The sequence below is a fragment of the Hyperolius riggenbachi genome, chromosome 12 (assembly GCF_040937935.1).
Source record: "Hyperolius riggenbachi isolate aHypRig1 chromosome 12, aHypRig1.pri, whole genome shotgun sequence".
NCBI lineage: Eukaryota > Metazoa > Chordata > Amphibia > Anura > Hyperoliidae > Hyperolius > Hyperolius riggenbachi.
Window position 1 is genome coordinate 227,010,596 of NC_090657.1, and position 25,677 is coordinate 227,036,272.

At 49.6% G+C, this 25,677-nt stretch overlaps 1 protein-coding gene across 9 annotated transcripts in view; it reads right to left on the bottom strand.

Moving 5' to 3' along the window:
• SHISA6 (shisa family member 6) overlaps positions 1-25,677 on the bottom strand; it is a 434,141-nt gene that overhangs the window by 84,444 nt on the left and 324,020 nt on the right. For 4 of the 9 annotated variants that reach the window (XM_068261887.1, XM_068261888.1, XM_068261885.1 and 1 more), the window contains one exon: positions 8,273-8,356. The exons of the other annotated variants lie outside the window; for them this stretch is intronic. In XM_068261887.1, coding sequence (XP_068117988.1) covers positions 8,273-8,356 — 84 coding nt within the window. The remainder of the gene's footprint in view (positions 1-8,272; positions 8,357-25,677) is intronic. 9 annotated transcript variants of the gene reach the window in all.

Below are 25,677 nucleotides of genomic sequence, written 5' to 3' on the forward strand. Positions count from 1 at the left end.
CGGGAGGGTGAACCAATAGAACGGTGAAGAACTTTCCAAAAATACAGTTCCTCTCATCTTCCATGCCATTCTTTATAAACAAGTCACCTGTCACACTGTCCTCTGAGATAAGTCCCCAGTCCCGGTATTCCCAGTAACAAACCTGTAATTATGAGTTTTATTAAGCATTGACACAAGCTGGTGGGTTTTGCCCTCTAAGCTGATTCTAATATATCTAGACTATTGCCCACGCTCTATAGGTGACCCCTAAATGATGGATGACACCCCCATCCACGTATAATGGGTCACATTTGGCCTCAGCCTCACCTCGGAGAAACTTTTGCTCATTACACACGGCTGATCTCGCTGCCGTCTCCCATCCATTAGACCGCGAAATGCCAGAGCTAATGGCCAGCTTTTAAATTAAAATAGCGAGTAATCATCAAACACAATGGCTCTCCTACTCAAAATGCCACAAGCAGCAGAGCGCCTCGTCCATTAAAGTGATGAGAAACCATCCGTTCAGCGTCCGGCCGCACCAGTCTCGTCCGAGAGACATAATGAGCTTAATGGATTCATGAAAATAGTTTGTGAAGTAACGTGGCTGGACGGCACACCTGACACTCCGAGCTGCTCAACTTCCCCTGACTCCTGAGAAGACCCTGGAGGCCCTACCACCAAGAGGGCCAATATCCCGGGCCTGTGGGGGACCACAAGGCTGGACGGGACACCTGATACTCCAAGCTGCTCAACTTCCCTTGAGTTCTGAGAAGCCCTACCACCATGAGGGCCATGTCCCAGGCCTGCAGGGGACCACACAATCTATTGGTCAAGAGAACACATGAAGCTGACCTGGAGGAGATGGGACACCTGACACTCTGAACTGCTCAACTTCCCCTGACTTCAGCGATACTCATCGGATGCTCTCACAAGTAATCATTAGTGATTACTTGTGATTCAAATGAGGTTTAATTGGCGCAGGTGTGCAGCGGGGATACAAGGGGTTATTTACCCATAATTCCGTCGTCCGCCCTGCATTCAAAGAGCTTGCATGCGTCCTATTGGTCACTTTGCAAGCTTCACACCGCCGCAATTTCTCCAAGCCGGAAGTGCGCCGGTGTGAGGCTTGCAACGCGACCAATAGGACGCGTGCAAGCTCTATGGAACGCAGGGCGGATGGCAGAATTATGGGTAAATAACCCCTTGTAATCCAGCCACACACCTGCGCCAATTCGTAATTACTCGTGAGAGTACCCGGTGACCACCCCTGCTTCTGAAAAGACCATGGAAGCCCTATCACCAAAATGTCCCAGGCCTGTGAGGGACCACAAGGCTGTACGGAACACCTGCTGACACATGGAGCTGCTCAACTTCCCCTGAGTAATGAGAAGACCCTGGAGTCCTTACCACCAAGAGGGCCAATGTCCCAGGCCTGCGGGGGACCGCAAAGCTGGATGGGACACCTAATACCCCGAACTGCTCAACTTCCCCTGACTTCTGAGAAGACCCTGGAGTCCCTACTGTGAAGAACACTTGGGAAAGTCATGCGTGGTTAAGGCCGATTTTGGTCCAGCAGAGCTACTGTCTGTTTCACATTTAAATGTACAGGTAGTCCCCGGTTAATGAATGAGATAGGGACTGTAGGCTCGTTCTTAACCTGAATCCGTCCTTAAAGGATACCACAACTGACATGTGGCATAATGAGATAGACATGGGTATGTACAGTGCCTAGCACACAAATAACTATGCTGTGTTCCTTTTTTTCTTTCTCTGCCTGAAAGAGGTAAATATCAGGTATGTAAGTGGCTGACTCAGTCCTGACTCAGACAGGAAGTGACTACAGTGTGACCTTCACTGATATGAAATTCCAACTATAAAACACTTTCCTAGAAGAAAATGGCTTCTGAGAGCAAGAAAGGGATAAAAAAGGGGGAAATTCTTATCAGTGAGGGTCACACTGTAGTCACTTCCTGTCTGAGTCAGGACCGAGTCAGCCACTTGCATACCTGATATTTACCTCTTTCAGGCAGAGAAAGAAAAAAAGTAACACAGCATAGTTATTTGTGTGCTAGGCACTGTACATACCCATGTCTATCTCATTATGCCACATGTCAGTTGTGGTATCCTTTAAGTCGGAACGCTGTGCCTTCTCTGTCCCCTGTGCTTCCAGTGCCCCCTCTGTGTCATCTCTGCCCCCTGTGTCTCCGTGTGCCCCTTAATGCAGAGTATGCGCAGCAGAAGCGACTACAAGTCTCACTTCATCCATAGCGGCTTTGGGCCAATCAGCGGCGTCCTCTCTCCCCTCAATGTTCCTCCCAGCGGCTTCACTAGCGTAATGACGCAATCAGAAGGAGCCGCGGAGGCTCTTTTTGATTTCGTCATTACGCGACGCTAGGGAAGCCGCTGGGAGGAACATTGAGGGGAGAGAGGGCGTCGCTGATTGGCCCAAAGCCGTCATGGAAGAGGTGAGACTTGTCGCTTCTGCTGCACATACTCTGCATTAGGAAAGGGGGCACAAGAGGTAGTCCCTGTGTCGGGCGTTCATAACCTGGGGACTACCTGTACTTATAAGCTATTTTGTTTTTTCTCCTTTCTCCCTATCACCCATTCTGACTAGGAAACATTTCACACATGGCTCTTCACAAAGATGGGTTACTGGCAAATGGTGCTCTTGGAAGCCAGCAGCATCAGATAATCTTTCTCAAAGTTCCCTCCAAAACTTAGGCCTCGATACATAAAGCATTCCCGCATTCGGAAATGCTGAAAACTGCTCACTTTACCGACCACACAGCAAAATCTGTATTCATAAAGGCTTTTTCCGCATGAAAAGCCGACATTCGCGAGCAGAGTGATCAATCACCGCCTTGCGCGGTGATTATCATAGCAAAAGTAACAAATGTCAATTCATAAAGATTAGAGGGAGCGGTATGCGGACGGGTATTACCGCTACCTCTGATGTGGCGAGAAGCGTGCGGAATACATTGGAGTGAATGGGACAGACCTCCCAAGCAGCTGCAGAGAGAACACCGCACGGAGGGATTCCGCCTGCTTCTCCTGTTTCCGCATGTCTCACGACAGCCTAACGCCTGCCTACAGCGGAATATCTCCGCACGCCTGTCACATCTAGCAAAATTTTTATGAATTACCACCCTGAAGGCGGAAATACCGACAGCGGTGTTTCCCCGCTCGACGTTACCTTCCCGACAGCACTTTTATGAATCGAGGCCTTAGACCTTCTAGGCTAGCGGCTACAGAAACTAAGTTATTCAGCATTCGCTGAGCGCACCTCCTGTAAGTGTTCAGTATCATTCGATAAAGCATTGCTTGCAGGTTAAAGCTATGCCCTCGAGTTTGCTGTAGGCTAATCCAGGAAGAATTAATACTACTAATACTTACACCATTAATTAGTAACTTCTGCTTGCGAATTTGGGGCTGCCTCTTGGCTCTGCAGGGAAGCTGTCCCACCTACCCTTAGGGTTCTTTCACCGTGCGAAGGTTAAAGAGACACTTAAGCCAGAAAAAAAAAATGAGTCTTACTCACCTGGGGCTTCTACCAGCTCCCTGCAGCAGTCCTGTGCCCTCGCAGCCACTCACTAATCCTCTGGTCCCCCGCTGCCATCTAGTTCTGCCTCTATCAGCCCCCTGCAGCAGTCCTGTGCCCTCGCAGTCACTCACTAATCCTCTGGTCCCCCGCTGCCAGCTAGTTCTGCTTCTACCAGCCCCCCGCAGCAGTCCTGTGCCCTCGCAGCCACTCACTAATCATCTGGTCCCCCGCTGCCAGCTAGTTCTGCCTCTACCAGCCCCCTGCAGCAGTCCTGTGCCCTCGCAGCCACTCACTAATCCTCTGGTCCCCCGCTGCCAGCTAGTTCTGCCTCTACCAGCCCCCTGCAGCAGTCCTGTGCTCTCGCAGCCACTCACTAATCCTCTGGTCCCCCGCTGCCAGCTAGTTCTGCTTCTACCAGCCCCCTGCAGCAGTCCTGTGCCCTCGCAGTCACTCACTAATCCTCTGGTCCCCCGCTGCCAGCTAGTTCTGCTTCTACCAGCCCCCTGCAGCAGTTCTGTGCCCTCGCAGTCACTCACTAATCCTCTGGTCCCCCGCTGCCAGCTAGTTCTGCTTCTACCAGCCCCCCGCAGCAGTCCTGTGCCCTCGCAGCCACTCACTAATCCTCTGGTCCCCGCTGCCAGCTAGTTCTGCTTCTACCAGCCCCCTGCAGCAGTCCTGTGCTCTCGCAGCCACTCACTAATCCTCTGGTCCCCCGCTGCCAGCTAGTTCTGCTTCTACCAGCCCCCTGCAGCAGTCCTGTGCTCTCGCAGCCACTCACTAATCCTCTGGTCCCCCGCTGCCAGCTAGTTCTGCCTCTACCAGCCCCCTGCAGCAGTCCTGTGCCCTCGCAGCCACTCACTAATCCTCTGGTCCCCCGCTGCCAGCTAGTTCTGCCTCTACCAGCTCCCTGCAGCAGTCCTGTGCCCTCGCAGCCACTCACTAATCCTCTGGTCCCCCGCTGCCAGCTAGTTCTGCTTCTACCAGCTCCCTGCAGCAGTCCTGTGCCCTCGCAGCCACTCACTAATCCTCTGGTCCCCCGCTGCCAGCTAGTTTCGTTTTTGCCGACAGGCCCGTCAGGACTGGCCACGCGTAGGTTTTTCCGCATTCCCGATTGTAATTAGCGCTATTGTGGGCTGCAACGCGTACGCGTTGCCGTATTACGCACGCATAGATATGCGGCAACGCGTATTTTTGTACGCATTGCGGCCCGCAATAGCGCTAATTGCAGTCGGAAATGCGGAAAAAGCTACGCGTGGCCAGTCCTGACGGGCCTGTCGGCAAAAACTAAACTAGCTGGCAGCGGGGGACCGGAGGCTTAGTGAGTGGCTGCGAGGGCACAGGATGGCTGCAGGGGCTGGTAGAAGCCCCAGGTGAGTAAAACTCATTTTTTTTCCTGACTTAAGGTTCACTTTAAGGTTGCACGTTCGGGAAGTTCATAACGCAGACTAACGCACAGCAACACAAAGTATGTGCGACATTCACAGTGCTCATGTTGCGTTGTGTGTAACATGTAGCAATATTTAGAAAGTGCTGCATGCTGTGCGTTGTCTGTGTTATTAGCTACGTTGGACTGTTTGCACATGCTCAGTAATGTTTTAGATTTTTTTAAAAATGTGATGCATGCGCCGTTTTCTTTCTATCAGTATGCGACAAAAAGTATGCATCAAGAGACGCATAACGCACTTCAATATAACTTTAAAACTAACATGCGTTGCATTAGGGGGCACGTTATACGACCTTAACGTCGCATCAAACGCAACATCTTAGTGTGAAAGAGCCCTTAAAGGAGTCCAGCCCCAAAAGTCAAATTCTATAAAAGTCTGGCTTCTCAGGTACCATTTTGTCTTCCAAAATTCAATCGAAAAAAGAACTTTCTCCAGGCGTGCGTTCTTGGGAGGACCGAATGCATGCTTTGTTTCAAGGACTGTGTTATCAGTGCCTGCATATTTGAACTGGCCTATATTTCATTCAGGCAGGGGACACACTTGACTGTTTTCATATGCATTTTCTGCACAAAAAAAACGAGAACTCATTTAATCAATGAGCTAGTTCACACAATGCATTTTTCGCATGCAGAAAAAAAAAAAATTCTGCATGATGACTCTGCACAGTTTGGCAGTTTCCTTTATCAATTACATCAGCTGCTGTGAAAAAAAAAGGGGAAGAAGCCCGTGCACCCGTGGGGAGGGCCCCCTGGGCCCCACTCATGGCCGTTTTGGGGGGCTGGAGGGGTCGCAGCATGAGGGGAGAGCTTTGCACATCAGTGGGGAGGGGGGACAGTCCCCCCCCCACCTCGGGCTCTCCCCCTCCTCCCCCTCCTGCATCTATCTAAGGGGCAGCAGCGGCGGTGGCAGCAGCTATAATTACCTCCATTCACCACGGAGGTTAAAACAGGAAGTAACATGAAGCCCTTGCAGATCGGAGAAGCCCCTGCAGATCGGAGACCTCCCGTGGTGAATGGAGGTATTTATAGCTGCTGCAGCCCGAGGTGGGGGGTGGGGGGTGGGGGGACTCCCCCCCCCCCCCCCCTTCCCACAAGTTGTGCAAAGCTCTCCCCTCATGCTGCGACCCCTCCTGCCCCCCCCCCCCCCCCAAAACAGCCATGAGCGGGCCCGGGGGGCGCTCAAATTCTTGCAGGGGGGACTTCTAGTTACGCCTCTGAGGACGATACTCGCAGAAAACTGAAAGACAAGTGTGTTCCCTGCCTCAATCTGACTGCTCAGCTAAGTGAAAACCTTCTCATTTTCTCCCTTTTATTTTATGTTTTCTGTTAATTAGTATATGTATATGTGTGTAATGCATTTTTGTTATTAAAACATTTAAAATTCGCTTTAACGGTTATGACTTGTTCCTGAATATACACAATCGTACTTGCTCCTCCGAAAGCGTTAGCTTGTGTTCTATAGTATTTTGCCTCTACAACCCGTATGCTTGAATCGGGCTCAGATAGACAGATCTGGCGCCGATCCCTGCATACAGCTAAGGGTTAAGTCACAGTGATCTCAGTGTGTTATTATAGTTAGAGTCGTGCGCTGACTCGCACGTGGTGGCAAGCATTTGAATTGTATGTGTGTGGTGAATCCTTTAGAGTCAGAACGCTCCTCTCAGCTAGTCGGTTCATAGATTGCAAATCCACATATGGGCATCTATGCGCAAAGTGACAATGAGACAGAGTTTCTGAGCGATTACCCCAATCAAGGATCGCCCTTGCGGTCCTCGACACCTACCACCAAGTGGGCCATGTCCCGGGCCTGCAGGAGGTCCACAAGGCTGGATGGGACCCTTGATAATGCGAGCTGCTCAACTTCCCCTGACTCCTGAGAAGACCATGGAAGCCCTACCACCAATAGGGCCATGTTCTGGGCTGGCGGGGGGTCACTTAATCTGCTGGCCAGGACAACACATGGAGCGGACTCGGAGGAGATTGGACGTCAGAGGTCAGTGTGCCATACACATGATGGTGCCTCCCTCATGCCACACACCCGATGGTGCCTCCCCCGTGCCATACGCCCGATGGTGCCTCCCCCATGCCATACGCCCGATGGTGCCTCCCCGTGCCATACACCTGATAGTGCCTCCCCGTGCCATACGCCTGATGGTGCCTCCCCCATGCCATACGCCTGATGGTGCCTCCCCCATACCATACGCCTGATGGTGCCCCCCCCCCCCCCCCGTGCCATACGCCCGATGGTGCCTCCCCCGTGCCATACGCCCGATGGTGCCTCCCCGTGCCATACACCTGATGGTGCCTCCCCGTGCCATACGCCTGATGGTGCCTCTCCCATGCCATACGCCTGATGGTGCCTCCCCCGTGCCATACGCCTGATGGTGCCTCCCCCGTGCCATATGCCTGATGGTGCCTCCCCGTGCCATATGCCTGATGGTGCTTTCCCCGTGCCATACACTTGATGGTGCCTCCCCGTGCCATACACCCGATGGTGCCTCCCCCGTGCCATACACCCGATGGTGCTTCCCCCGTGCCATACACCCGATGGTGCCTCCCCCGTGCCATACACCCGATGGTGCTTCCCCCGTGCCATACACCCGATGGTGCTTCCTCCGTGCCATACACCTGGTGGTGCTTCCCCCGTGCCATACACCCGATGGTGCCTCCCCTGTGCCATACGCCTGATAATATAAACAAATTTTATGCCCAGTTTAAATTAATTTTTGGAATTGCCATAAATAGATATTAATTTCTCATCCATGAATCATCATAGATTTGTCTGTTTTTGAAGTCTAAAAAATGGAATGGAAGTACATAGAAAAAACATTGTAACATGTATGAATAAAAAGATCCCTTTCTGTTGATAAGTGGGGGAATAATTGGGAGTTCCGCCAGGTTTTCTATTGCTGTCGGTATCCCCACTGGAAAAATATTACTTCATTTCCTGTCATCACCTTAGATGGCACAAGAAAATCTCCAGAATCAATTTCAAGGAGCTTGGCAACTGCCTCTTGCTGGTAGAAGACATCGAAGGAAATCTTTTCAGTAGGTGCACCGACAGCAGAAGAACCTGGTGAAGGTTCCAACCTTTCCCAGTACCTTCTACGCCACAACACTTGGCTGGAGATCTTCAGAAAGGAGTGGAACACAGCGTAGGCTGAGCAGAGGGGCTTGTCCAAGAAGTGTCTGTAACAATGTGGCCGATTGTGAACCCCCCTCCCTCTCCGAGACCCCTCATGGTCAAACTACCCACTGCTTTAATTCAGAACGGTTTGTGTAATGGGCAGCCAGTGCCAACTTACCTGTCCCTTCCGGCATCTTCTGCTTCTCTGGTCTGCAGCTTCGGATGACGTCCGGACTCCAGCGAGCAAATCCTGAGGCTCCCGCTGCAGATAGAAATACAGATAAAGTCTCACAGATGGTGCTCTGATTCAGCCTGAATCAGACAACCATCGTGACTCCCAAATCTGACATGAAGAGTGGTTGATGGAGCACAAAAACACCAGACACTGGAGCCCTCAACACAGAAGCTACACACACATACACACATAGAGAGCCATAGATAGAACTGGCCAGTCTTCAGCTGAAGCAATAGTCATCACAATGCGGCCTATCAGTTTGCTGGATGCCACACTGGCAGCCCATATATTAGTGGTATCCTACTCATGAAAGGGCTGCTTAGTCTACTGAACGTTTGTGACATCACTGAGGCAGACATTGTTTTCCTTGTTCCTTACTCTGGAAAACATGACCTACTAGTGACATCACCAAGGAAGCCATCTTGTACGCAACACAAAAGTGTAAATCAACACCCTCTACTGGTGTAGTAAGTTAGTGTAACTTGGGATATGTATTGGTAAGGAAGATACAAAATTAGGCTCCCTGCAAGACAACCAAACACAATGCTGGAATGGATAACCAGCCCGTCTCACAAGGGGTCTGCTGGGTTGTCACGCTCCAGAGAAATGAAGGCTAAAACCCATCAATAACTAACCAAGGGGAGTAACAGATTATCGAGGATTTGAGGCACCAACTGTATGTATAAAAGTTCTAAAACGGTTTAAAAATGGAGCAGGGGTGGTTACCTACCTCCTCTGAGGATCCCAAGCTAGCAATTGAGAAAGGTTAATTAGACATACAAGACTATGCATTTCACAGGACTACCCCACTTCATCAAGTCTAGTAACGATGTCAGGACAACAAGCAATGGTCAATCATGTGCCTCCAGAAGGAAGAGGCTCACTGAACATCGCATGTTACACAGGCACGGTTACACTTTTAAACATTTTTTTTAAACTTTTTCCATACTGTTGGTGCCTTCAAACCCAGATTATCATTTTGTTCTCTGATCCCTACAGGGTCGTGACTTTCCTTTACGCTGGAAAACATGGCGATAATGTCACTAGTTTTTGGCAGTGCTGAGCCAAGGAAGACCTCTATACTGTTCTTTTTTCTTGCATATACGGTCAATCACTCAGAGTACAAAATGGCTTCCCTGGTGAGGTCACTAGGTCACTAGTTCTCAGCAGATTGATAGGCCACATCTCCAAGAGTAAGGAATGGCTCCCTCGGTGATGACACTAGCCTTCAGCTGTGAACAGAGTATATAATAGTTTCATTAAAGGACAACTGAAGTGAGAGGGATATGGAGGCTGGCATAGTTATTTCCTTTTAAACAAGACCAGTAGTTGCCTGGCCATCCTACTGGTCCTCTGCCTCTGATACTTTTAGCCATAGACCCTGAACAAGCATACAGCAGATCAGGTGTTTCTGACATTGTCAGATCTGACAATATTAGCTGCATGCTTGTTTAGTGTTATCCAGACACTGCTGCAGCCAAACAGATCAGCAGGGCTGCCAGGCAACTGGTACTGTTTAAAAGTAAATAAAAGTTGCAGCTTCCATATATTTCTCACTTCAGTTGTCCTTTAAGCAGTGATGCCGCGACTAGTCCTTAGAGATGTAAACTCAGTACACAATGGTGGTTTCCTACTCTTCTGAGGCTGGTGACATCAACGATTAAACCATTTTATACCCTGTTCTTTGCTCTGGAAGATATGACCCATCACTGAAAAAATTAGTGGCATGTCAAATGAAGCCATGCACTCCATTCTCTACTCTCGAATATGTGACCTCTCTCTCTCTAGGAAGGCATGGCATACTCTGTACTCTGTTCTAGATGTCACCTCTCGCTCGCTCTCCTAGTAGGGGCTAGAGCTATCACTGAGAAAGGCATGGCATACTCTGTACTCTGTTCTAGAAGATGTGACCTCTCGCTCTCTCTCCTAGTAGGGGCTAGAGCTATCACCGAGGAAGGCATGGCATACTCTGTACTCTGTTCTAGAAGATGTGACCTCTCGCTCTCTATCCTAGTAGGGGCTAGAGCTATCACCGAGGAAGGCATGGCATACTCTGTACTCTGTTCTAGATGTGACCTCTCGCTCTCTCTCCTAGTAGGGGCTAGGGCAATCACCGAGAAAGGCATGGCATATTCTGTTCGTCAATCTAGAAGAGGTGACATCTCTCTCTTCTAGGGGCTAGAGCAATCACCGAGGAAGGCATGGCATGCTCTGTTCCTTAATCTATAAGATGTGACATCTCTTCTAGGGGCTAGATCCATCACCAAGGAAGGCATGGCATACTCTGTTCCTTAATCTAGAAGATCTCTTCTAGGGGCTAAAGCATACATGTCAAACTCCGGCTCGCGGGCCAAATCTGGCCCTCAGAGCCATTAAATTTGGCTCTCAAGTGGTTTCCCCACTTTCCATTATGTTTGGCCCACTCTAGACCACCAGGGAAGCTATATTTGAGGTGAAGCCCTAGATTACCTTGGGAAGCCATATGGGGAGGGAGGGGGAAAATACTAAACACCAGTGAACTATATAGGGGAGGCAGTGGGGGTCAATAAACTCCATGGAACTGTATAGGGGAGGATTGGGGGCCTCTAAACTCCAGGGAATTGTATAGGTGAAGGAGGAACACTAGACACCAGGGAACTGTATAGGGGTTGGAGGGGGGCATTAGACACCTGGGAACTTTATAAGGAAGCTGGAGTGCCAAGGTTAGCCATCACTGACAGAGACGATGTGACCTCTCTCTCTCTCTCTCTCTCTCTCTTTTAGGGGCTAGAGCCATCACGGAGGAAGGCATGACATACTCTGTTCCTTAATCTAGAAGATGTGACCCCTCTCTCTCTCTCGCTCTCTCTCTCCTGGGGCTAGAGCTATCACTGAGGAAGGCATCGCATACTCTGTTCCTTGATCTAGAACAGTCATGGCTAACCTTGGGATTTGTAGTTTTGTCATAGCTGGAGTGCCAAGGTTAGCCATGACTGTTCTAGAACAAGGACCAGAGTATGCCATGCCTTCCTCAGTGATGGCTCTAGCCCCAATAGAGAGCGAGGTCACATGTTCTAGATCAAGGAACTGAGCATGCCATGCCTTCCTCAGTGATGGCTCTAGCCCCTAAGAGAGAGAGAGAAGTCACATCTTCTCGGTCAGTGATGGCTAACCTTGGCACTTATGCTGTGGTGGAACTACAAGTCCCATGAGGCATTGCAATACTCTGACAGCTCTAAGCATAACTCGGGGAGGCAGAGGCATGATGGGATTTGTAGTTTTGTCACAGCTGGAGTGCCATCATGCCTCTGCCTCCCCGAGTTATGCTTAAGGCTGTCAGAGTATTGCAATGCCTCATGGGACTTGTAGTTCCACCACAGCTGGAGTGCCATGGTTAGCCATCACTGACCGAGAAGATGTGACCACTCTCTGTTCCTTGATCTATTTTTTAGAAGATGTGTTCTCTCTTTCTCTCTTCTAGGGGCTAGAGCCATCACTGAGGAAGGAATGGCATGGTCTGTTCCTTAATCTAGAAGATGTGACCTCTCTCTCTCTCTCCTAGGGGCTAGAGCAGGCATGGGCAAACTCGGCCCTCCAGCTGTTACGGAACTACAAGTCCCACAATGCATTTGCCTTTATGAGTCATGACTGTGGCTGTCATACTCCTGCAATGCATTGTGGGACTTGTAGTTCCTTAACAGCTGGAGGGCCAGGTTTGGCCATACCTGGGTTAGAGCCGTCACTGAGAAAGGAATGGCATGCTCTGTTCCTTAATCTAGAAGATGTGTTCTCTCTCTCTCTCTCCTCGGGGCTAGAGCCATCACTGAGGAAGGAACGGCATGCTCTGTTCCTAAGGATCTAGATTCTAGAAGATGTGTCCTCTCTCTCTCTTCTAGGGACTAGAGCAGTGGTCCTCAAACTAAGGCCTGCAGCCCAATTGTGGCCACCTGAGGCATTTTTACTGCCCCCCCCCCCCCACAAAATGTTACTTAGATATGCGGTCACCTACATCTTTAAATACTGGTGGTCCGCATATTATATAGCAGTGCTGGCACCACCCATCCACATGGCAGCCAGAAAGCAATAATTTGCTGGGTTCCAATCAAATTCCATATCAGGTGACACTGCTGTCCAATTGGACTGCAGATTTTCACCTGGGTATGCTTCACTGTCTGGCCCGCAGAGACTTCTACATAATTTTATGTATACTCCGGCCCCCCAGCAGTCTGAAGTATGTTGACCAGGCTCTCGACCCAAAATGTTTGGGGACCCCTGGGCTAGAGCCATCACTGAGGAAGGAATGACATGCTCTGTTCCTTGATCTAGATTCTAGAAGAGGTGTCCTCTCTCTCTCCTAGCGGCTAGAGCCATCACTGAGGAAGGAATGACATGCTCTGTTCCTTGATCTAGATTCTAGAAGATGTGTTCTCTCTCTCTCTCCTAGCGGCTAGAGCCATCACTGAGGAAGGAACGGCATGCTCTGTTCCTTGATCTAAATTCTAGAAGATGTGTCCTCTCTCTCTCCTAGCGGCTAGAGCCATCACTGAGGAAGGCATGGCATGCTCTGTTCCTTGATCTAGATTCTAGAAGATGTGTCCTCTCTCTCTCCTAGCGGCTAGAGCCATCACTGAGGAAGGAACGGCATGCTCTGTTCCTTGATCTAGATTCTAGAAGATGTGTCCTCTCTCTCTCCAAGCGGCTAGAGCCATCACTGAGGAAGGAATGACATGCTCTGTTCCTTGATCTAGATTCTAGAAGATGTGTCCTCTCTCTCTCTCTCTCTCTCTCCTAGCGGCTAGAGCCATCACTGATGAAGGAACGGCATACTCTGTTCCTTGATCTAGATTCTAGAAGATGTGTCCTCTCTCTCTCCTAGCGGCTAGAGCCATCACTGAGGAAGGAACGGCATGCTCTGTTCCTTGATCAAGATTCTAGAAGATGTGTCCTCTCTCTCTCCTAGCGGCTAGAGCCATCACTGAGGAAGGAACGGCATACTCTGTTCCTTGATCTAGATTCTAGAAGATGTGTTCTCTCTCTCTCCTAGCGGCTAGAGCCATCACTGAGGAAGGAACGGCATGCTCTGTTCCTTGATCTAAATTCTAGAAGATGTGTTCTCTCTCTCTCCTAGCGGCTAGAGCCATCACTGAGGAAGGAACGGCATACTCTGTTCCTTGATCTAGATTCTAGAAGATGTGTCCTCTCTCTCTCTCTCTCTCCTAGCGGCTAGAGCCATCACTGAGGAAGGCATGGCATGCTCTGTTCCTTGATCTAGATTCTAGAAGATGTGTTCTCTCTCTCTCTCCTAGCGGCTAGAGCCATCACTGAGGAAGGAACGGCATGCTCTGTTCCTTGATCTAAATTCTAGAAGATGTGTTCTCTCTCTCTCCTAGCGGCTAGAGCCATCACTGAGGAAGGCATGGCATACTCTGTTCCTTGATCTAGATTCTAGAAGATGTGTCCTCTCTCTCTCTTAGCGGCTAGAGCCATCACTGAGGAAGGCATGGCATACTCTGTTCCTTGATCTAGATTCTAGAAGATGTGTTCTCTCTCTCTCTCCTAGCGGCTAGAGCCATCACTGAGGAAGGAACGGCATGCTCTGTTCCTTGATCTAAATTCTAGAAGATGTGTTCTCTCTCTCTCCTAGCGGCTAGAGCCATCACTGAGGAAGGCATGGCATGCTCTGTTCCTTGATCTAGATTCTAGAAGATGTGTCCTCTCTCTCTCCTAGCGGCTAGAGCCATCACTGAGGAAGGCATGGCATACTCTGTTCCTTGATCTAGATTCTAGAAGATGTGTCCTCTCTCTCTCTCCTAGCGGCTAGAGCCATCACTGAGGAAGGCATGGCATACTCTGTTCCTTGACCTAGAACAATGATGACTAACCTTGGCACTACAAGTCCCATGAGGCATTGCAATACTCTGACAGCTCTAAGCATAACTCGGGGAGGCAGAGGCATGATGGCACTCCAGCTGTGACAAAACTACAAATCCCATCATGCCTCTGCCTCCCTGAGTTATTCTTAGAGCTGTCAGAGTATTGCAATGCCTCATGGGACTTGTAGTTCCACCACAGCTTAAGTGCCAAGGTTAGCCATCACTGATCTAGAAGATGTGACCTCTGTCTCCTAGGGGCAAGAGCCATCAATGAGGAAGGCATGGCATACTCAGTTCCTTGATGTGGGTGGTGTGAGGCGTATCACAGTATTGCTGTTTTGAAGACGTATAATGTGGTCAGTGAGGCTTTGTTTCCCCTGTGTGCATGGGGGGGGGGGGGGGGGGGGCTGTTGGTTGGAGGGGGGGGAGGGGAAGTGGAGAGGGAGGGGAAGGGGAGGGATAAGGCCTTGTTTCCCCTGTGTGCATCGGGGGGGGGGGGGGTGTTGGTTGGAGGGGGGGAAATGGAGAGGGAGGGGAGGGATAAGGCCTGGTTTCCCCTGTGTGCTTTAGCATGGGACCCATTACTGGGAATCTTCACGGTTCTGTTGGATGGGGTAGGGGTGGTGTGGAAGGGGGGGGAGGGGGAGTAAGGTAAGTATTTCAAAAGGGCTGAAAAGTGAATGCAGACCATCACTCTAACTTGCTAAGCCGATTATACAGGAAACATTGGTACTGAGAAAGACTCTGGGAAGGTGACTTGTAGGACAAAAGGACGCTCTTACAAAGGTGGGAAGGCAGCGAGTGTGGAGCACAGGAGCTCTGCAAGCAAGTGTGATCATCCAGTAACAGGACAGGGAATATGGGATAACCCGATTACCCCAGATGTGGAATGATGATGTAAGCTATTCTGGCTAATGTGTACAGGGATAAATATCGGCCCAATAAAGACAAGGTCTGGTGCAGGGCAGGTAGGCACGTCTCTGGGGGAGGGGGGGTAGTATAATAGCTCTGGGGCAGGGGCGGGGTTGGTAGAACATCTCTAGGGGAGGGGCAGAGCTGGAATAACCACTCTGGGAAGGGGCTGGTATAAAAGCTCTGGGGGAGGGGCAGGGCTGGTATAATCACTCTAGGGAGGGGCTGGGCTGGTATAACCGCTCTGGGGGAGGGGCAGGGCTGGTATAACCGCTCTGGGGGAGGGGCAGGGCTGGTACAACCACTCTGGGGGAGGGGATGGTCTAAAAGCTCTGGGGGGGGGGGCAGGGCTGGTACAACCACTCTGGGGAGGGGATGGTCTAAAAGCTCGGGGGGGGGGGGGGGGGGGCAGGGCTGGTATAACCGCTCTGGGGGAGGGACAGGGCTGGTATAAAAGCTCTGGGGGAGAGGCAGGGCTGGTATAACCGCTCTGGGGGAGGGGCAGAGCTGGTATAACCGCTCTGGGGGAGGAGCAAGGCTGATACAACCGCTCTGGGGGAGGGGCGGGGCTGGTATAAAAGCTCTGGGGAGGGGCTGGGCTGGTATAACCGCTCTGGGGGAGGGGCAGGGCTGATATAACAGCTCTGGAAAAGGGGCAGGTGTAACAGCCATAACACTGGGCACGGCTTTGTATCCCGCGCTGCGTAGAATGAAGACCATGAAACGCGTCGGCACTAATCAGCTGGCGGGACTGTAAGAGCGATGCACAGCTCAGTGACACGTATGTGCGTGTATATATGTGTTATCACACAAGCAATGACACGGAGGTGACAAACCTCATCTGCAGTCTGAGGATAAGCAGGGCGGAGGCCATGATGGGACATAACAGAGCCTCTGTCCAGCTCCAAACTGATTTGCTGCAACCCTCCAATATACAATCTGATTGGGCTGTTCACTGCAATAACCATTCCTTTCATTAATTTCCTAGGTGATCCCCGGGGATGCTGGAAGCTTCAGCAGCTCAGCTAGCCTCTCCAAAGTCCCCCACATACTAAAACATTCAGGCAAATAACGCACTTGCTGCGATTTCTGTTAGGAGAAGCGTGTTGCTTTCCCATAACTTCTAGGGGAATCAGCACTTCCACTGATCCCCTCTAGGGGCGGGCGCAGCTGTACTTCCTGCTATCCCCTCTAGGGGCGGGCGCAGCTGTACTTCCCATGATCTCCTCTAGGGGTGGGAGCAGCTGTACTTCCTGTGATTTCCTCTAGGGGTGGTAGCAGCTGTACTTCCTGTGATTCTCCTCTAGGGGCAGGAGCAGCTGTACTTCCTGTGATCCCCTCTAGGGGCGGGCGCAGCTGTACTTCCTGTGATCCCCTCTATGGGCGAGCGCAGCTGTACTTCCTGTGATCCCCTCTAGGGGCGGGCGCAGCTGTACTTCCCGTAATCCCCTCTAGGGGTGTGAGCAGCTGTACTTCCTGTGATTTCCTCTAGGGGTGGGAGCAGCTGTACCTCCTGTGATTCTCCTCTAGGGGCAGGAGCAGCTGTACTTCCAGTGATCTCCTCCAGGGGTGGGAGCAGCTGTACTTCCTGTGATCCCCTCTAGGAGTGGGAGCAGCTGTACTTCCTGTGATCTCCTCTAGGGGCGGGAGCAGCTGTACTTCCTGTGATCTCCTCTAGGTGCAAGCGCAGCTGTACTTTCTGTGACCCCCTCTAGGGGCGGACGCAGCTGTACTTCCTGTGACCCCCTCTAGTGGCGGGCGCAGCTGTACTTCCTGTGATCCCTTCTAGGAGTGGGAGCAGCTGTACTTCCTGTGATCCCTTCTAGAAGTGGGAGCAGCTGTACTTCCTGTGACCCCCTCTAGGGGCGGGAGCAGCTGTACTTCATGCAACCTCCTCTAGGAGCGGGATCAGCTGTTCTTCCTGTGACCGCCTCTAGAGGTGGGAGCAGCTTTGCTTCCTGTGACTCCCTCTAGGGGCGGGAGCAGCTGTACTTTCTGTGACCTCTTCTAGGGGTAGGAGGGTAGGGGAGAGGCAAGAGGGGCGCACCCTTCTTGCAGGTTGCAGAAAGTGGAGGTGGAGGAATTGTAAGACCCCAATCAGTATACAGGAAACTTTTCAGACATGATTATCATCCTTAATAAAAAGGTGCACAGCTGCAAGCAAGCGAAGAATAAAGAGATGCAGAATGGAGTTTTCCATTTTTCACCTTTTAGTTTGAATATTTATTATTTACAGCAGTAGGGAGAATTGTGTTTAGGCTGAGGAAGCATTGAGCTGGTTGGGATGTGGCTGCGGCGGTCCGGTATACGGATTAGGAATGGCTCGGGGTGTGTCACAGGCAGCAGTTTATTATTCTGACTCCTCATTCTTATCAGATTCTTCTTCCAATCACTCGAGGATTAGTGGGACTAGAGGAGAGGGAGACTTCAATCTTACAGGACTGGCTTCATTCACGCCGGTTAAACCTCCCAGATCCACCCTCATTACGAATCAGCTTACTGTATATATTCTTGGCTAAGCCGGGCGGCGGAGAGAGAATGAGAGTCTGCATCATGCCGGAGAGAGAACGAGGAGCCGTGTCATCCCAGAGAGAGAACGAGGGGCCGCGTCATGCCGGAGAGAGAACGAGGGGCCGCGTCATGCCGGAGTGAGAACGAGGGGCCGCGTCATGCCGGAGAGAGAACGAGGGGCCACGTCATGCTGGAGAGAGAACGAGGGGCCGTGTCATGCCGGAGAGAGAACGATAGGAAGCGTCATGCCGGAGAGAGAACGATAGGAAGCGTCATGCCGGAGAGAGAACGAGGGGCCGCGTCATGCTGGAGAGAGAACGAGGGGCCGTGTCATGCCGGAGAGAGAACGATAGGAAGCGTCATGCCGGAGAGAGAACGAGAGGAAGCGTCATGCCGGAGAGAGAACGAGAGGAAGCGTCATGCCGGAGAGGGAACGAGGGGCTGCATCGCGCCAGAGAGAATGATGGGGCTGCGTCATGCCGGAAAGGGAACGAGGGGCTGTGCCATCCCAGAGAGAGAACGAGGGGCCGCATCACGCCAGAGAGAATGATGGGGCCGCGTCATGCCGGAAAGGGAACGAGGGGCTGTGCCATCCCAGAGAGAGAACGAGGGGCCGCATCACGCCAGAGAGAATGATGGGGCCGCGTCACGCAGGAGAGAGAACAAGGGGCCGCGTCACGCTGGAGAGAGAACAAGGGGAGGAGTCACGCCGGAGAGAGCACAAGGGAAGGCGTCAAGCCAAAGAGAGAACAAGGGGAGGAGTCACGCCAGAGAGAGAACAAGGGAAGGCGTCAAGCCAAAGAGAGAACAAGGGGAGGAGTCACGCCAGAGAGAGAACAAAGGAAGAAGTCATGCCAGAGAGAGAACAAGGGGAGGAGTCATGCCGGAGAGAGCACAAGGGGAGGCATCACGCCAGAGAGAGCACAAGGGGAGGCATCACGCCAGAGAGAGGACAAGGGGAGGAGTCACGCCGGAGAGAGAACAAGGAAAGGCGTCACGCCGGAAAGAGAACAAGGGGAGGCGTCACGCCAGAGAGAGAACAAGGGGAGGCGTCACGCCAGAGAGAGGACAAGGGGAGGCGTCATGCCAGAGAGAGGACAAGGGAAGGCGTCACGCCAGAGAGAGGACAAGGGGAGGCGTCACGCCAGAGAGAGAACAAGGGGAGGCGTCACGCCAGAGAGAGAACAAGGGGAGGCGTCACGCCAGAGAGAGAACAAGGGGAGGCGTCACGCCAGAGAGAGGACAAGGGAAGGCGTCACGCCAGAGAGAGAACAAGGGGAGGCGTCACGCCAGAGAGAGAACAAGGGGAGGCGTCACGCCAGAGAGAGAACAAGGGGAGGCGTCACGCCAGAGAGAGAACAAGGGGAGGCGTCACGCCAGAGAGAGGACAAGGGGAAGCGTCACGCCAGAGAGAGGACAAGGGGAGGCGTCATGCCAGAGAGAGGACAAGGGAAGGCGTCACGCCAGAGAGAGAACAAGGGGAGGCGTCACGCCAGAGAGAGAACAAGGGGAGGCGTCACGCCAGAGAGAGAACAAGGGAAGGTGTCACGCCGGAGAGAAAATGAGGGGCCGCATCATCACAGAGAGAATGACGGGCCGCGTCATGCCAGAGGTGACAGAGACCAGCACACACTGCAGCTAGTTTACTATCAGTAGAGATACAGAGTAACAGCTTATACTGTACATACAGGAGGCAGCAGAGATCAGCACACACTGCAGCTAGTTTACTACCAGTACAGGCACAGAGTAACAGATTATATTGTACATACTGGAGGCAGCAGAGTCCAGCAAACACTGCAGCTTGTTCACTATCAGCACAGGCACAGCAACAGCTTATACTGTACATATTGGGGTAGCAGAGATTAGCACATGCTGCAGCTAGTTTACTATCAGTACAGCCACAGAGTAACCGCTTATACTGTACATACCGAGGTAGCAGAGTTCAGCACACACTGCAGCTAGTTTACTATCAGTACAGGCACAGAGTAACCGCTTATACTGTACATACCGAGGTAGCAGAGTTCAGCACACACTGCAGCTAGTTTACTATCAGTACAGGCACAGAGTAACCGCTTATACTGTACATACCGAGGTAGCAGAGTTCAGCACACACTGCAGCTAGTTTACTATCAGTACAGGCACAGAGTAACCGCTTATACTGTACATACCGAGGTAGCAGAGATCAGCGCACATTGCAGCTAGTTTACTTTTAGTACAGGCACAGAGAAACGACTAAGGCTCCCTGCACACTGCATAAGATTCCGCTTTTTAATCGGTTTAGGCCAGAAACCCACTGGGAGCGATTTCTAATTGCTAGTGATTTGAAAAAGCTCTTGCTAATGCAATGCTATGGGGGATTTTTATAAAATCACATCGCTCGAGTGGGATCACACCCATAGCATTACATTAGCAAGAGTTTTCAAATCGCAAAGTGCTCAGAAAATCGCTCCTAGTGGGTTTCTGGCCTTATACTGTACATACTGAAGGTAGCAGAGATCAGCACACGTTGCAGCTAGTTTACTATCAGTACATGCACAGTGTAACAGCTTATACTGTACATACTGGAGGTAGCAGGGATCAGCACACACTGCAGCTAGTTTACCATCAGTACAGGCACAGAGTAACAGCTTATACTGTACATACTGGAGGTAGCAGGGATCAGCACACACTGCAGCTAGATTACTATCAGTACAGGCACAGAGTAACAGCTTATACTGTACATACTGGAGGTAGCAGGGATCAGCACACACTACAGCTAGTTTACTATCAGTACAGGCACAGTGTAACAGCTTATACTACACATACTAGGGGTAGCAGAGATCAGCACACACTGCAGCTAGTTTACAATCAGTACAGGCACAGAGTAACAGCTTATACTGCACATACTGAAGGTAGCAGAGATCAGCACACACTGCAGCTAGTTTACTATCAGTACAGGCACAGAGTAACAGCTTATACTGTACATACTGGAAGTAGCAGGGATCAGCACACATTGCAGCTAGTTTACTATCAGTACAGGCACAGTGTAACAGCTTATACTGCACATACTAGGGGTAGCAGAGATCAGCACACACTGCAGCTAGTTTACTATCAGTACAGGCACAGAGTAACAGCTTATACTGCACATACTGAAGGTAGCAGAGATCAGCACACACTGCAGCTAGATTACGATCAGAACAGGCACAGTGTAACAGCTTATACTGCACATACTAGGGGTAGCAGAGATCAGCACACACTGCAGCTAGTTTACTATCAGTACAGGCACAGAGTAACAGCTTATACTGCACATACTGAAGGTAGCAGAGATCAGCACACACTGCAGCTAGATTACTATCAGTACAGGCACAGTGTAACAGCTTATACTGTACATACTAGGGGTAGCAGAGATCAGCACACACTGCAGCTAGTTTACTATCAGAACAGGCACAGTGTAACAGCTTATACTGCACATACTAGGGGTAGCAGAGATCAGCACACACTGCAGCTAGTTTACTATCAGTACAGGCACAGAGTAACAGCTTATACTACACATACTAGGGGTAGCAGAGATCAGCACACACTGCAGCTAGTTTACAATCAGTACAGGCACAGAGTAACAGCTTATACTGCAAATACTGAAGGTAGCAGAGATCAGCACACACTGCAGCTAGTTTACTGTCAGTACAGGCACAGAGTAACAGCTTATACTGCACATACTGAAGGTAGCAGAGATCAGCACACACTGCAGCTAGATTACTATCAGTACAGGCACAGTGTAACAGCTTATACTGTACATACTAGGGGTAGCAGAGATCAGCACACACTGCAGCTAGTTTACTATCAGTACAGGCACAGTGTAACAGCTTATACTACACATACTAGGGGTAGCAGAGATCAGCACACACTGCAGCTAGTTTACAATCAGTACAGGCACAGAGTAACAGCTTATACTGCACATACTGAAGGTAGCAGAGATCAGCACACACTGCAGCTAGATTACTATCAGTGCAGGCACAGAGTAACAGCTTATACTGTACATACTGGAGGTAAAAGGGATCAGCACACACTGCAGCTAGTTTACTATCAGTACAGGCACAGTGTAACAGCTTATACTGCACATACTAGGGGTAGCAGAGATCAGCACACACTGCAGCTAGTTTAATATCAGTACAGGCACAGAGTAACAGCTTATACTGTACCTAAAGTTATATCACATCCTAGCTGTATAGATGGCCCCTTAAAGGCAGTTGCTTTATACAGAGTGCAAGGTATATCTCTCCTGGCTATATGGTAGTTGCGTTAAGCAGAGTGCAGGGTATATCACTCCTGGCTGTATGGTAGTTGTGTTATACAGAGTACCGGGTAAATCACTCCTGGCTGCATGGAGGGCCCCTTTAAGGCAGTTGTGTTATGCAGAGGGCAGGGTTTGTAGTGCTGCGGAGAATTAATGTTTTCATTCTCTCTGTAAATACCTGAACATGGGATTATGTACAGAGAACATCTCCTTGCTGCTCATCAGATTATACTAAGGCCTGATTTCCCCTGAGATTTCTCCGGCACCCGCCAGCCTTGCTCACCGTGACAGGTCCTCCTGATAGCCAGACAATTACCGCTGTAGCCAGAGGGGGACAGAAATCCGGGTCGCCAACTACTGAGCAGTAACTACCAAAACTCTGACTTCCTAACAATGGCAAAAGCTCGGCTTTACCAAAACAGATCACTGTGACTGAACACGTCACACGCAACATACCAGCTGAGACTATTCCCTAAGAATGGAGCCATTTATCCGTCTGACCCTAACCACCGTCTGACCCTATATACCTTGATATACAGTATATTGGTTGTCTTGTGAGTGATCGGTTATGTCTTGTGTGTGATCTGTTCCTCGATATAGATTGGTTATGTCTTGTGTGAGTGATCTGTTCCTCGATATAGAACGGTTCTGTCTTCTCATTGATCTGTTCCTCGATATAGATCGGTTATGTCTTCTGAGTGATCTGTTCCTCGATATAGATTGGTTATGTCTTGTGTGTGATCTGTTCCTCGATATAGATCGGTTATGTCTTGTGTGAGTGATCTGTTCCTCGATATAGATCGGTTATGTCTTCTGAGTGATCTGTTCCTCGATATAGATCGGTTATGTCTTGTGTGAGTGATCTGTTCCTCGATATAGATTGGTTATGTCTTGTGTGTGATCTGTTCCTCGATATAGATCGGTTATGTCTTGTGTGAGTGATCTGTTCCTCGATATAGATCGGTTATGTCTTGTGTGAGTGATCTGTTCCTCGATATAGATTGGTTATGTCTTGTGTGTGATCTGTTCCTCGATATAGATCGGTTATGTCTTGTGTGAGTGATCTGTTCCTCGATATAGATCGGTTATGTCTTGTGTGAGTGATCTGTTCCTCGATATAGATCGGTTATGTCTTGTGTGAGTGATCTGTTCCTCGATATAGATCGGTTATGTCTTGTGTGAGTGATCTGTTCCTCGATATAGATCGGTTCTGTCTTCTGATTGATCTGTTCCTCGATATATATCGGTTATGTCTTGTGTGAGTGATCTGTTCCTCGATATAGATCGGTTCTGTCTTCTGATTGATCTGTTCCTCGATATAGATCGGTTATGTCTTGTGAGTGATCTGTTCCTCGATATAGATCGGTTATGTCTTGTGAGTGATCTGTTCCTCGATATAGATCGGTTATGTCTTGTGAGTGATCTGTTCCTCGATATAGATCGGTTATGTCTTGTGAGTGATCTGTTCCTCGATATAGATCGGTTATGTCTTGTGAGTGATCTGTTCCTCGATATAGATCGGTTATGTCTTGTGAGTGATCTGTTCCTCGATATAGATCAGTTATGTCTTGTGAGTGATCTGTTCCTCGATATAGATCGGTTATGTCTTCTGATTGATCTGTTCCTCAAAATAGATTGGTTATGTCTTGCGAGTGATCTGTTCCTCGATATAGATCAGTTATGTCTTGCGAGTGATCTGTTCCTCGATATAGATCGGTTATGTCTTGTGTGAGTAATCTGTTCTTCGATATAGATTGGTAATGTCTTCTGAGTGATCTGTTCCTCGATATAGATCGGTTATGTCTTGTGAGTGATCTGTTCCTCGATATAGATTGGTTATGTCTTGTGTGAGTGATCTGTTCCTCGATATAGATCGGTTATGTCTTGTGTGAGTGATCTGTTCCTCGATATAGATCGGTTATGTCTTGTGTGTGATCTGTTCCTCGATATAGATTGGTTATGTCTTGTGTGAGTGATCTGTTCCTCGATATAGAACGGTTCTGTCTTCTCATTGATCTGTTCCTCGATATAGATCGGTTATGTCTTCTGAGTGATCTGTTCCTCGATATAGATCGGTTATGTCTTCTGAGTGATCTGTTCCTCGATATAGATTGGTTATGTCTTGTGTGTGATCTGTTCCTCGATATAGATCGGTTATGTCTTGTGTGAGTAATCTGTTCCTCGATATAGATTGGTAATGTCTTCTGAGTGATCTGTTCCTCGATATAGATCGGTTATGTCTTGTGAGTGATCTGTTCCTCGATATAGATTGGTAATGTCTTGTGTGAGTGATCTGTTCCTCGATATAGATCGGTTATGTCTTGTGTGAGTGATCTGTTCCTCGATATAGATCGGTTATGTCTTGTGTGTGATCTGTTCCTCGATATAGATTGGTTATGTCTTGTGTGAGTGATCTGTTCCTCGATATAGAACAGTTCTGTCTTCTCATTGATCTGTTCCTCGATATAGATCGGTTATGTCTTCTGAGTGATCTGTTCCTCGATATAGATCGGTTATGTCTTCTGAGTGATCTGTTCCTCGATATAGATTGGTTATGTCTTGTGTGTGATCTGTTCCTCGATATAGATCGGTTATGTCTTGTGTGAGTGATCTGTTCCTCGATATAGATCGGTTATGTCTTCTGAGTGATCTGTTCCTCGATATAGATCGGTTATGTCTTCTGAGTGATCTGTTCCTCGATATAGATCGGTTATGTCTTGTGTGAGTGATCTGTTCCTCGATATAGATTGGTTATGTCTTGTGTGTGATCTGTTCCTCGATATAGATCAGTTATGTCTTGTGTGAGTGATCTGTTCCTCGATATAGATCGGTTATGTCTTGTGTGAGTGATCTGTTTCTTGATATAGATCGGTTATGTCTTCTGATTGATCTGTTCCTCGATATAGATCGGTTATGTCTTGTGTGAGTGATCTGTTCCTCGATATAGATCGGTTCTGTCTTCTGATTGATCTGTTCCTCGATATAGATCGGTTATGTCTTGTGTGAGTGATCTGTTCCTCGATATAGATCGGTTCTGTCTTCTGATTGATCTGTTCCTCGATATAGATCGGTTATGTCTTGTGTGAGTGATCTGTTCCTCGATATAGATCGGTTCTGTCTTCTGATTGATCTGTTCCTCGATATAGATCGGTTATGTCTTGTGTGTGATCTGTTCCTCGATATAGATCGGTTATGTCTTGTGAGTGATCTGTTCCTCGATATAGATCGGTTATGTCTTGTGTGTGTGATCTGTTCCTCGATATAGATCGGTTATGTCTGTATTGAGGACTTTTCATTATGACGGTTGTGACAATGGATGATTGGATTAGGACTGCAGACTCTAATGTACAGTACTGTATTTGTTGTCCCATAGAAAACTCACCTTCCCCCCCAAGCTCTGGAGACATCAGAGATACACCTTATCAGCCTAAGGCCATTCACTATTTAGGCTGCTGAGTGGTTGGCTCTCCACAGGAGGCAGACAGCTAGGCACCTGAGAGCAGAGCTGGTTTCATGTTTGTACCTCATGGAAAGGAATTGGATTGTGTCTGGGGAAGGGAGAGCAGCTCACTGGATCTGTTGTGAGCCAGGAGAATTCCCCATGCGGCTAGGACCCAGAGAGGGTTTGCTGAACTTAGTGTCCTGAGGCCCTGGACTGTGGACTGGTGTATCTCACCCGCATCTGGTCGTGTAGACTTGTCGGATGTCTACTGGATATTGGGACTGATGAGAACTGCATCTATTGGGACTGTTGGGATCTGTTGTGCACCTCTTGGACACCTTCTATTGGTGGAGTTACT